The sequence below is a fragment of the Mobula birostris genome, chromosome 31 (genome assembly GCF_030028105.1).
Source record: "Mobula birostris isolate sMobBir1 chromosome 31, sMobBir1.hap1, whole genome shotgun sequence".
NCBI classification, from domain to species: Eukaryota; Metazoa; Chordata; class Chondrichthyes; order Myliobatiformes; family Myliobatidae; genus Mobula; species Mobula birostris.
The window spans coordinates 28,181,413-28,195,276 of NC_092400.1; the positions used below are offsets into that span (position 1 = coordinate 28,181,413).

Below are 13,864 nucleotides of genomic sequence, written 5' to 3' on the forward strand. Positions count from 1 at the left end.
TCCCTTCCACCACAGTGTGAAATTACTACAATCTTTCTAAAGGAATCACTTTTCTTTCAGAAAGAGAGGATTTTCATGTAATGGCAGTTTCGATAAGTCATGGTCATCTATTTCTTTGGTTGTGTTGCTTGACTGCATCAGAGTGAACACAACTATAAAGACAGAGAAATATTCTTAAATAAATTCCTCTCCTCAGTGAAGGCCTGGATTGTGCTGAAGGAATGAATGATCAGAACTTTTCATTCGTCAATGGAAGTTGGAATTACTCCTGGCAACCTTTGTTAATTTTAACCCCAGTTCTTTATCAGTAAATTTTCTTCAGTTCTTTGATTGGTGAGATCCACGTGCCTTTTTCACTTGGTTTTGTCTCTTGTGCTTTTTTGCTATAATTCATTTGCCAACCATTATTAAAAGAAACTAAAATATCTATATAAAAGAAAACAATGTATTGAGCAGCTTATTAAAACCTCTCAAGCTTTATCTTTGGTTTATTTATTTATTGAGATACAGCACAGAATAGGCCCTTCTGGCCCTTCAAGCCACAACACCCAGAAACCCTCTGATTTAATCCTAACCTCATCATGCACAATTTCCAATGACTGGTTATCCTACCAACCGATGTGTCTTTGGACTGTGGGAGGAAACTGGAACATTCGGAGGAAACCCACATGGTCACAGGGAGAACGTACAAATTCCTTACAGAGAGCAGCAGGAAATGAACCCAGGTACTATGAAGTGTTGTGCTAGCCACTATGCCAAAATGACACCTAATAAATTTAGTAACAATAAATTAGGGCGATCCCTTACTGAGTCTCAGAAGCATTAAATTTTACACTTCTGACCTTCACAAATGATTCTCCATCATTTTTGATGTAGTTTTATTTCAAAGGTTCAAAAAAAAGTTCAAAGACTGATTTATTATCAAAGTACGTATGCAGTATACAACTCTGAGATTCTGCTTCTCCAGATAGCCACAAAACAAGGAAAACCACGCAAGTCATTTAAGGAGAAACAGCAAACCCACCTCTTCCGCATAAAAAAGGAACAGCAACATGATCAGCAACACCCCAAATATACCTCACTCGCACCGAACATAACAAGAACATCAACAGCCAAATCCCCCTCCCCTGCACAAACACAACGAGAATATCGACTCCCAAACTAAAATATGAAATAATTATAGCACAAATAGAAAAGTTAAATGGAACACTTATCCCACCATACTCCAGCCCTAGTGATGCCACTCATCTTTCCAATGAGACATTTACAGGACTTGACTCTCTTGCTGCGAGATACCTGGTGTTGTGCCTCTTCCAGGTTCCTGCTAGCCCACAATGAAAGTCCCAAGCGATGTCTGATTTTGGCCTCATCTTCTCTCCGACCGAGCTGTTCTGCAAGCCTCAAACCTGAGCAATGAAGAGAAATCTTGTGAAATACTCCAGCAAGACTTATTTAACAATAAGTGGTAGAAAGAAATTAAGTTTGTGTTAAGAGTTAGTAAAAGAAGTAGATATTGAGAAGTATTGCAACAAGATCAATGAAACCTTTGAACACTACACACTTGAACAATGGAGATGAGACTACAATGTGAATGAATTGAAATACAATTGTTTTTTGTTGAAGAGAAAAATGCAGCTAAATTCTTTCAACTAGCCCAGGCACTGTGGATTAAATCTTCAATTACTAGTGACTTTTAAATCAGGTTTGAACCGTCACACTCCAGACAACATAACCATAAAGCAAGAACTAAACTAATTCAACGTCCCTGAGGAAAATCATATAAATTGGAATGAAAAACCAGCAACCCTAACCTGCACCTAGTCTCTGCTGTAATGGATGAGGTAAGAGGGGGAGGTGGATGGTTCTTCAATGCCTGTGGTAGTAAAAGCCATCGATGTTTTTCAGGAATAGTGGGCCATAAGTTGCAATACTACCTTTTAATGGCATTAAAATAGCACTGCAGTTCAACCTAATGATGCCTGTGAAAGCTGAACAATGGTCATGAATTCCAGTTCATGGTTCACAAAATCACCTTTTTATATTTCCTCATGTAATGCCACTATTAAACTAACATTACTAATTTCAGTTATTAGCATCTTCTATTGAAATGGGCATTTAGGAACACTGTTCCAGCTATTGACGCAGTCTCCTCACCCAGGCCATAGGAGGGATGATTGATATGTTTGTGGCCTAGGATAGAAGGAGTCAAATTCAGAAAACCTAGCACATTTATTTTTCAATATAGTCCCCTTCTACATTTACACACTTAGTCCAGCGGTCGTGCAGCATACAGATCTTGGACTTCTAGAAAGTGTCCACAGATGGGTGATTGACAAGTTTGTGGCCTAAGGGTGAAGGAGATGAGTTATACAGCTCTCGTTAAATGCACATGCAGGTCAACTCTTTGAGTGATTATGCAGAAAGTTTGAAGTTAATAACTCATCTCCTTCTACCTCAGGCCACAAACTTATCAATCACCCCTGATGAGTTATTAACTTCAAACTTTCTGCATAATCACTCAGTGAGTTGACCTGCATGTGCATGTAACGAGAGCTGTATAACTCATCTCCTTCTACCTTAGGCTACGAACCTATCAATCACCCCTGCTGTGGACACTTTCTGGAGGTCCAAGATCCGTAAGCTCCACGACTGCTGGACTAAGCTGGACATGTAGGAGGGGACAATGTTGAAAAATAAATGTGCTAGGTTTTCTAAAATTGACTCCTTCTACCTTAGATCACGAACTTACCAATCACCCCTCGTAATAATAGCTGAGGAGGGGTGGAAGTGTACTCCTGGGAGGTGAGAAGGAGCAGGGCAGGCTGGTGAAGAACAGTGCCGACAAGAGACAAGTTCTTCATGCACAGGCATCTCAAAGACCTTCAGGAGTAAAAGCAAGTATTTCTAGCAAGGGACTGCTCGGGTGATCTATGCAGGCAGGAATAGCAAATGAGTAAAATATCTGAATGTGCGACGTTCCTAACTGGAACGCCATGCATTCAGACAATGTTATATCATGCAAAGAACTTTGATTGTGGACTCCAGAAAGTTTAGGACACCAGTCCTCATAGAGCGATCAGAAGTGGAAAGGGTGAGCAACTTCAAGTTCAATATCTTTAGGGATCTAACCTGGACCCAACATCTTGATGTAGCTATAAAGAAGGCACACAGTGGTTATATTTCATTTGCAGTTTGAGGAGACTTGGCACATCACCAAAAACACACAAATTTCGATAGATGTACTGTGGACAGCATTCTAAATGGCTCCATCACTGTCTGGTATGAGGCGGGGGTTACTGCACAGGATTGAAGTACGCTTAGTCAACTCCTTCATGGGCACTAGCCTCTGTAGTATCCAGGATATCTTCAAGAAGCAGTGCCTCAAAAGGCAGCATCCATCAGTAAGGACCCCCATCACCCAGGTCATGCCTTGTTCTCATTGCTGCCATCAGGAAGGAGGTACAGGAGCCTGAAGGCACACACTCAGTGATTCAGGAACAGCTTCATCCCCTCTGCCATGCGGTTTCTGAATGGACAGTGAATACCTCACTACTTTATTATCTCCTATTTTTGCACAACTTATTAAATTTAACTTTTATATATATATTTACTGTAATTCATGTTTTCTCTCTATTATTATGTTCTGCACTGTACTGCTGCCGCAAACACGACAAATTTCACCACATACGCTGGTGATACTAATCCTGATTCTGATTTGGGAAAACCTGACACGCAGGAAAACGCATGTGCTCATTCCACCTGCTTCTGTGAAGTTAAGGAAAAGCAGGTGAAATCTACTCTCAGGTCTGGAGTTGGGCTGACCTTCCTTATTTCAATGAGCACCTAACTGAGATGTCAGGCAAATCAGCAACGGCAGCCTAGAAAGAACTTCGGGCTTGGAAGTAAACACTGAAGAGGCATTCAACTCCTCAGATAAAGGGGCCAAAATGCACAGCTCAGACTGTGTATCAGGTTGCAGGACGTCACAGGTCTCACATAATGCACGGTAACTCAGCAGAGCCATGTTTCAGACTCCAGGTGGAAAACTCCCTGAAAACCAATTCTCTACTTTGCATAGTGCTACTGTTGATATCACTTGGAGGATTTTCAAGCCAGAGAAAAGCACAGGGATAAAAGAAGTTCACAAGGAAAAGCCATAAATCAAATTTATTTGCAGTTTGACACCTAGAAAGCCAATTCTAGCTGGGAATTTTTGGGGTGGATTGTCCAAATGAATTTCTAATTTTTAACCTATGCTTAGGGAGAAAGGAAAATGTGAGGGAAAAAACACATCAGAGATAGGAACATATTAATTTACCTTCCTGTAAATACATGACTGCCTGTGAGTAGTTCTGTAGGGCGTGATGTGTCCGTCCCAAGCTGCTGTACGCAATAGTTTTAGCCACCAGGTCATTCATTTGAGCAGCTATGCTTAGATGCTGTTCTTGATACATCACAGCTCGTTCATAATTTCCCAACGATTCATAGGTCAATCCCAGGTTACCATAGGCACGGCCCTGACATGTAGGGTTATTAGTTTCCTCTGCAATCTCCAAATCAAGCTGGTGGTACTGCAGTGATGTTTCATATTCTGCCATCTGTTGGTAAACTCCGCCAAGGCCACAGGCCGCATCGCTTTCCAAGATTCGATTTTTCATTTCGCGGGCGATGTTTAGTTGTCGCTCAAGGCAAGAAATTGCCTGCTCGTAGTTTCCTAGCTGGCTGTGTAGGCTTCCAAGTTCTCCATATGCCTGGGCTTTGTTAGACGACTCTCCAAGTTCATGAGCTACGACCAGTCTCTTTTCAAAGCACACAAGAGCTTGCTGCAGGTTCCCCATTGCCCTGGACAACAAAAACATAGGAAAGTTAAATACCTTTCAAACAAAAAGGCAATAAAGTAGAGGAATTTAAATATATTTTTTGTTATTAATTTCTGCACTATCTCCCCATATATGTCTTTAATTAATGAGAGAATGGGAGGGGGGCTTCAGGGTGGCAAAGACTGGTTAATGAACAGTGAGCATGAAGATGCACTAAAAACAGTATGGATGAAACAATAATCCTTGCTTTAAAAGTGTAAGCGTCATGCAACAAATAATGGTAAAACTTTGCAAATGTCTATAGATGTGCAGTGGAGAGTGTATTGACTGGCTGCATCACAGCCTGGTATGGAAACACCAAAGCCTTTGAGTGGAAAATCCCACAAAAAGTAGTGGATTTGGCCCAATCCATCACAGGTAAAGCCCTCCCAACAATTGAGCTCATCTGCATGAAACGCTGTCGTAGGAAAGCAGCATCCATCATCAGAGATCCTTACCACCCAGGCCATGCTCTCTTCTCATTGCTGCCATCAGTTAGAAGGTACAAGAACTTCAGGGCTCACACCACCAGCTTCTAGAACAGTTACTACCCCTCAAACATCAAGCTCTTGGATAAAAAGGGATAAGTACACTCAACTTCACTTGCACTATCATTGAAATTTCCCACTACCAATGATTTCACTTTAAAAGCACTCTTTATCTCATGTTCTTGTTATTTATTACTACTTATTTATATTTGCATTTGCACAGTTTGTTGTCTTCTGCACTCTGGTTGATCTTTCATTGATCCTGTTACAGTTACTATTCTAGAGATTTTCTGAGCATGCCCACAAGGAAATGAATTTCTGGGTTGTATATGGTGGCATATATGTACTTTGATAACGAAACTTACCTTACTTTTAAAACAAACATTCTGCTTCTTCACGTATCAAAAATTACTCCACACACAAAATGCTGGTGGAATGCAGCAGGCCAGGCAGCATCTATAGGAAGAAGTACAGTCCACATTTCGGGCCGAGACCCTTCGTCAGGACTAACTGGAAGAAGAGATAGTAAGAGATTTGAAAGTGGGAGGGGGAGGGGGAGATCCGAAATGATAGGAGAAGACAGGAGGGGGAGGGATGAAGCTAAGAGCTGGAAAGTTGATTGGCAAAAGGGATACAAGGCTGGAGAAGGGAGAGGATCATGGGACGGGAGGCCTAGGGAGAAAGAAAGGGGGAGAGGAGCCCAGAGGAAGATGGAGAGCAGGCAAGGAGTGATTGTGAGAGGGACAGAGAGAGAAGAGAAAGAAAAGGGGTGAAATAAAAATAAATAAGGGATAGGGTAAGAAGGGGAGGAGGGGCAGTAACGGAAGTTAGAGAAGTCACTGTTCATGCCATCAGGTTGGAAGCTACCCAGGCGGATTATAAGGTGTTGTTCCTCCAACCTGAGTATGGCTTCATCTTGACAGTACAGGAGGCTATAGATCGACATATCAGAATGGGAATGGGATGTAGAATTAAAATATGTCACCACTGAGAGATCCTGCTTTCTCTGGCGGACAGAGCGTAGGTGTTCAGCGAAACGGTCTCCCAGTCTGACCCGATGCAGACTGGGAGACTGTTTCACTGAGTCTCGATGCAGACTGGGAGACCATTTTGCTGAGACCCAACACAGACTGGGAGACCGTTTTGCTGAGACACGATGCAGACTGGGAGACCGTTTCGCTGAACTGCCTGGCCTGCTGTGTTCCACCAGCATTTTGTGTGCATTGCCTGAATTTCCAGCATCTGCAGATTTCCTTGTGTTTGTGTTAACAAATAGGCTTGATGGTTTTGCTCCATAGAGAAGAGATCATGTTCTGATTTGACTTTATGTTAACACAGTGGATCAAATTTCCTGCAAATATCGTTTGAGTGAAGTTTTAAACTCCTGCTTTGATCATTGCTGTTGTCTATGACCAAATCAGGGATGGGTCTAACAATCAGGCATTCAGCACCAGAGACAGATGCCAAAACCTACTCCCATTTTATTCATGAAATGAATGTCATCATTATCAATTTAGTGTGAAATGTAAGAATGTTTTAGGGCGAATGTTTCCTTATATTTTATAATCATGTCTAATAAAGTGAACAACTGTGGCAGTACATTATTTCAGACCATTCCCTTTTACTTAGGTCAATGTCGCCGAATGAAGCATTGAGACAGTGGGCACAGCTGTCAGAGGCTTCTGCACTCAAGCCATCTCTCTCTCTTGATGTTAAGTTAGAGTCTACTGGTTCTCAAGTTGCAGAAACTCGAATAAGCGACACTGCAGATTGCAGCATCGAAACAGCGAGCCGTTGGCCTCCCCACTCGCCTCGGCAGGAGCAACATCTCTCTCTCCCTCGCTAGTGGAGAGAGAGCCTGTCTGAGATGTCGAAGTGTTGAGATGGGCAGTAGTTTTTGATGGACCCTAGATTATGGTCTCCGGGGGCTTTGCCATTGCTTGCATGGTGGGTGGTGGGAGTTGACTACTTTGGCTAGAGCAAATGGGGGAGGGGGAAGGGTTGATGCTTTTGCTGCTACTTGTGTGTGGGATGGGGCGGGGGGCTTTGGGGTTCTCACATTTTCTGTCATTCATTCTTTGGGTTTTTTTCTCTTTTTCATGGATGTCTGTAAAGAGTAAGGATTTCAGGTTGTATAATGGATATTAAATTGAACCATTAAACCATTGAACAGAAATGTCTTCAACACAGACAAACTCCATTATATTCAAAAAATTTAGTAAACATAATAAGTTATTTCATAAAGTTAAAAGCATACTAATTATTTTATTATTATTTTATTTTACTATGTTAAAAGTATTTCATTATATTATTAATTATAATCAGTCCTGAAGAAGGGCCTCGACCTGAAAAGTCCACTAGTTACTCTTTTCCAAAGATGCTGCCTGACATGCTGAGTTCCACCAGCGTTTTCTGTGTGTTGCTTTGGATTTTCAGAACCTGCAGACCTCGTGTTCATTAATTATTTTATCTCTTATAAATTCCATTTGAAGTATGATAAGTGTTCTGTTCAGTCAGAAATGTTGCATGAAACAGAATCTTCCGGCCCTTCGAATCACGCCGCCCAGCAAAGCCCCAATTCAATCCTAGCCTAATTACAGGACAATTTACGATGATCATTTAGCCTACCGACCGATACGTCTTTGGACCGTGGGCGGAAACCGGACCATCTGGTGGAGACCCACGCAATTACAGGGAGAATGTACAAACTCGTTACAGGCAGTGACGGGAACTGAACCTGGACCATCTGTACTGTAAAGCGTTGTGCTAACCACTACTCTACTGTGCCACCTCAAGTCATTTAAATTCCCAAAAGCTATTTATGAAAGAATTTTAAAATTATTTAAAGGATTTTTCAGAAAAAGTACAGAACAGAAAAAGTAGTAACAAAATGTGTGCGTGTGTGTGTGTATATTGCAGCATTGAAACAGTGAGCCATACATATATACACACACATTCACATACATATATGGATACTTAAATAATTAAGAGGCATTTACCACCTTTTTGAGAGAGGAAATCTCTTCATTTCTGCTTTCATCTGTCTTTTGGTTGATCACACTGACACCTTATTGGGAGAGTTGGCAGGTTGCTTGATTTATGACAGGGAGTCTGCCAGTGACTACAGACACTAGTAGATTTGTAAGCTTTAGGGCTTAATGGTCTCAATCCACCAGTGGCAGATAGAGGCATACAAATGATACCGTGAGCTGCATCAGTCACTGTGTGAGCTTCTTCTCTATATCTTCTTCAGAAACTCCAGATCATGTCCTCCTACTTGGGAACACGTCTTCGGTAGTTTACTGATTTTCTGTGTTATCTGAAAGTGTATTACTGACTGTATACATCAGCGCCACACCCCTCCAAAAAAAATGATGGTTCTGTGTAAACACAGTACACTATCAACAATATCATTATAATAAAGTATTGCATAGGTGACCTAATTGTAAATCAGCACCGCTCATTTCCTGAACCCTAAGAGAACATTGTATGGAGATTTACTGGAAGTTGCTTGGCCTGGACATGCTTTGTACATCTGGAGGTTATCAGAAGGTTGGAACAAATGAAAGAGAACTTAGTCTGACTTCAGTGTGGTAAATTTAGTCTGAGGAGACTGCTCTTTGAACTTCATTGAGGATTGGCTCATGGCAAACCCTTTGATTTAAAATTCAATCATTCTACACCAGCAAGCATGGCTATGAATCATTCTGACCTTTTCTTTTAATAACAATTATTCAATTATGGTTGGACACTCGATATTTTCCCCAAGCTCTGCTTCACTCAGCACTATATCTTAATAATCATTTATAAATGCCAGTCACTAGAGATTAATTCTCAAACAGTCACTTAAGTATTTTACAACATGTTAACTGACGTCATATGAGTTAGCTATGTCATTCTTTTATAAAATTCCACAAAATATTTATTTAAAAATAAATGAGCATAATAATAGAACTACTGGAGGGTACAGAAAGAAATAATCAATTGTGACTGAAAGCTTTTGAATCCCTATTACATTACAATCTTAGCAAAGCAAAAACCAAGTTGTAAAATAGTCAGCACTGGCCTCCATAGTATCCAAGACATCTTCAAGGAGCAGTGCCTCAAAAAGGCAATACCCATCGTTAAGGACCCACACCTCCCAGCACAGGTCTTGTTCCCATTGCTACCAACAGGAAGAAGATATAGAAGCCTGAAGACACACACTCAATGATTCAGGAACAGCTTCTTCTCCTCTGTCATCCGCTTTTTGAATGGACATTGAACCCATGAACACTACCTCACTACTTTCATTATTTCTGTTTTTGCACTACTTACTGAATTTAACTATTTTACATAAACACAAAATAGTTAAATTAAATAAGTAGTTATATACTTACTGTGATTCATTCTTTTCTATTACTGTATTATGAATTGCATTGTACTGCTGCCACAAAGTTAACAAATTTCACCACATATGCCAGTGATATTAAATCTGATCCTGATTAAAGAAATAGGATTTGCAAAAATAATTCATAATGGTGATACTGCTCTCAGAACGTTAATCAGTCATGCCACAAATCTGAACCCTCTTAGGAATGGCATTTGGTCACAGTGGGATACAACTGAGGTTACAGTGTCCATCAGTCACAGGGCTGGATTAGCATGAGGTGAGTCAGCAATTTATGCAGCGACAGAACTGCACAATACGAGACTCGTTTCCTTGGGTCAATCAGTCACAGTGACAGTGCTGCGTTATCATGGGTCAATCAGTTACAGTAAATGGATTGCACTGTTGTGAGGTCAGTCGCTAAGATAAAGTCCATTTCCTCCTGACAGAGCTTTGTTATCAAGGTGTACAGGTGAGTTACAACATCAGACTACACAGCTGAGAGGCCAATGACACAATACCCAGACAGCATTGTACAAATAAATTCCTACAGTTAGTTCCCAAACTCAAGAGGGCTTGATGGATCATATGCTACTATAATCCTGTTGACTGGACCCCACTCAATTCACTGACCCATGTACAGCACAGAAATACAATCCCAATTGTTTTACTTCTTCTTGCTGCCTTTATTGTTCAGAGACTTCCCAGTAAAAATGGTCCCAGGTGGGAAATATTACTCAGAGGAATTACAAAATACCATGCAATCAAATACTTTCAATAATGCGTCCCAGCTGGGACCCTCCTTACCAACTAAAGGTTCCCATTGTGGAGGACTGCTGTGCAAGTATAACAGGACTCCCATCTCCTCTCAATTAGGATACATATTGTGGAATAACCCAACTTCATGTTCACAGATGAAGTTTAAGGATAATTAGGCTGCAACTACTTTGGATCTACAGTCATCTAATGATACCCAGAAAAGTTGTGTGTTCAAATGGTCCTGTCAAAAATATTTAAATCATCTTGAGTGGGTACAAACGCTGCTGAATCTGGATACTTGTTAGGAGAGCTCAAACGGCTTACTTTTGCTGAACTAAACCTCAAGAATAAGATTTTATCAGGGTTACCTATGTCAACAATGATTCTTTTGGAAACCATAAATATTAAGATCTAGGAGTAGAATTAGGTCATTCAGCCAACTGAGTCTGTTCCACCATGGTTATTTTTCTCTTAACCCCATTTTCCATATAAACCCTTCATGCCTTTACCAATCAAAAACCTATCAATCCTTGTCTAAACTACACCCAGCAATTTGACCACAAATCCCACGGATTCAGCAACTTCTGGCTAAAAGAATTCCTCCACATCACAGTTCCAAAGGGATGTTCCTTGGTTCGAGGCTCTCCTGCTAATGGGAAAACCCTCTCCACCTCCACTCTATTCCAGCTTTTCATTATTCAGTTGGTTTCAGTGAGATGCTCCCTCATCCTTCTGAACTCCACCAAGCACAGGCCCACGGTTATCATTCATCAATCCTTAAATTCCCAGGTTTATTCTTAAACACTTCTTCTGGATCCTCTCCATAGCTAGCACATCTTTCCCTAGATATGGGGCCAAAAATTGCTCACCATATTCCAAATACAGTCTGACCAATGCCTTAGAAAGCCTCAGGAGTAAATCCATGCTTTTATATTCTAGTCCTCTCAAAATGAAAGCTAATATTGCATTTGCATTCTTGACTACCAACTCTGTAAAGTTCCTTAAGATTGTTATAGCAGGGGGTGGTAATGGGGATAGGTCTTCACTACCTATTAAATGCCCCCAATGGCGTGCACCTCAAACAGCCTCTGACAACCAGGTCCAGCTCCTGGCCTTCATGTATGGCTTAGCTACTAAGCCCAACGGAACCATTGCTACTAACAGGAGAAAGAGCAAAGGTGCGTTACTGGCACCTTAAAACCAGTTGGTCCAGGTGGTTGGGGCTCGTCAGCCGTGGCTGGCAGCTCATCTAGGAGAAGGAAAACTCTGATCTCAAACCTCCACTGCCTTGTGGCTATACACACTCACGGGGAAGGCTTTAGGAGTAAACCCTGAGGGAGAAATCCAGAGTTAAAGTCCCTAAGGCAGTCCTACAGTGAGTTCAATGCAGACTGACAACCCCTGTGACACTGCTGGTGCTAGAGAGGGGGAGCTTGCGACATGGGCAACAGCTTGCTCTCTATATTGCACAGCCCAGGTTTGCATATCAAGACCGCTAGGATGCAGAATCCATGGTCAATCCAGACCTACAGAAGCCCACTACTACTACTACTACCAACTCAATCTTCAAGGTGACCTTAAAGGAATCCTAAACTTGGTCTCCTAATTCAATTTGTACCTCTGATTCCTGAATTCTCTTCCTACACGGAAAATAGTCCACATCTTTACTCTTCCTCCCAAAGTGTGTAACCTTACACATTTCTATGCTATATTCCATCTGCCGCTTCTTCACCCACTCTCCTAATCTGTCCAAGTCAAAGCACAACTATGGAATTATGGGCTATCTCAAGATCCATCCCATTAGCTTCTTTATTCTGCTAAAGAGACAGTTTTCTCCCATCTCTTAAAAAGATCCAGGGACTCACTCCAGCACACCTCATCTGCAGTCCCTCGTTGCCTCTGCCTATCATTTCCAGCCTCTTACACTGTTTACACTCTTCCCTTCTGCAATTGCCCATCACCTCTCCTCACCTGGACCTACCTACCACTTGCCAACTCTTGGTCCACCCCTTCCCCTCACCTTTTTATATTGGCTATCCCCTACCCTCTAACTTTCAGTCCGGAATGAGTCCATTCTCGGTTTAGGGCTCCTGATTTAGGAGGGAAGTACCTGAATTAGAAGCAGTTCAGGGAAAATTTATTTAATTGATTCCTGGAATTTGGCACAGTTTGGGACAACATCATGGGCTAAAGAGTTTGTTCTTGTATTGTCCTGTGCTCCTAACTCTTTCTTTCATGAGCAGAAAGACCCAGTGACCTCTCTGATATTGCTCCAAGCAACAAATAGCAGTCCCAGCAATGGTACCTCTAGTGCCAGAACAGGGCCAAAGCTGTCCAGCACTATTTCACATACCACTCAGAATCCAGACTTGGACATACTGGGCCACTCAGATCAAAGCTTCCCTGTACATGAACTACATAATCTTCTTCTGCTCATACCCAAGGTAGGACCACCGATTAACCAGTATGTGTGACCACGTGGAACTAGCCCAAGTCAGGAGATGAGGAATCAATTGCAACAGGGATGAGGCCACCTTCTTTGGCAATTGGCCCGATTGATCCTCTTCATCCTTGATCATCAAGACTGACTACCTAAAGTTTCTAGGAGTTTGGTTTGGAGTAACTGAGGCATATGGCTGGAACTGTCCAGAGTGGAGATCCCAGGTAAAACAAACATTCAGTATGTTGAGAGTGTCAATTATTCTCGATGCTGAGCATGAATCTGGATATTGGCCATGAGGAGCTCTCAATGTCACTGTACGTGGAGCAAGTGTGGCCTATACCTGCTCCTGCATCCCAGTGGTCCCCGAGGCCATCGTCCATTTGACCTGGAGATCCAGGGTGAAGCACGTCCACCAGTTTGCCAAGCAGAGTGTCACATCTCTGGAATTCAGAAGCAAACGCAAGTATCTCCCTCACTTGGCTGGCAATCTTGGGGTCCTCCCTTTCAGATCCTTCCTGCACAGAGCCCTTGAGATGGCTGTGCCCTTTATAAGCTGATTACCCGCCTCTTTGTGGCAGTGTTTACCAAGAAGGTTGGAAAAAGGACACAAAATTCCTTGTTGAGGTTGCTACAAGCAGCTTTGAAACAGAAGGCTCCGATCTACAGACTGTTCCCAGGGGCACGTCCTGAGGCAAACACGAACTGTTGTTGTAAGGTCACCAGTTTGGTGAAAGATTCACTTTGAGCTGCCCGAAACTGGTCTCCAGCATAAGCAGATTCCAGGATGCAGAGCTACACGCTGATGGATACCCTGAACACATTGCAAAGGCTTGTTGAGGAAGGTCCGCACGAAGAACATAAAATGAGCCACCGCATATAAAGGGTTTGCACCCACAGGAAAGATGTACAAACTCCTACAAGATGTGCAACGGAAGAATTAAACCCA

At 42.1% G+C, this 13,864-nt stretch overlaps 1 protein-coding gene across 3 annotated transcripts in view; it reads right to left on the reverse strand.

Moving 5' to 3' along the window:
- Positions 1-13,864, reverse strand: part of ttc28 (tetratricopeptide repeat domain 28) — a 945,172-nt gene that overhangs the window by 232,953 nt on the left and 698,355 nt on the right. For all 3 annotated transcript variants that reach the window (XM_072248021.1, XM_072248020.1, XM_072248022.1), the window contains 2 exons: positions 4,319-4,842; positions 1,297-1,406 (listed from right to left, as the gene is read on the reverse strand). In XM_072248021.1, the coding sequence (XP_072104122.1) occupies positions 1,297-1,406; positions 4,319-4,842 (634 nt within the window). The remainder of the gene's footprint in view (positions 1-1,296; positions 1,407-4,318; positions 4,843-13,864) is intronic.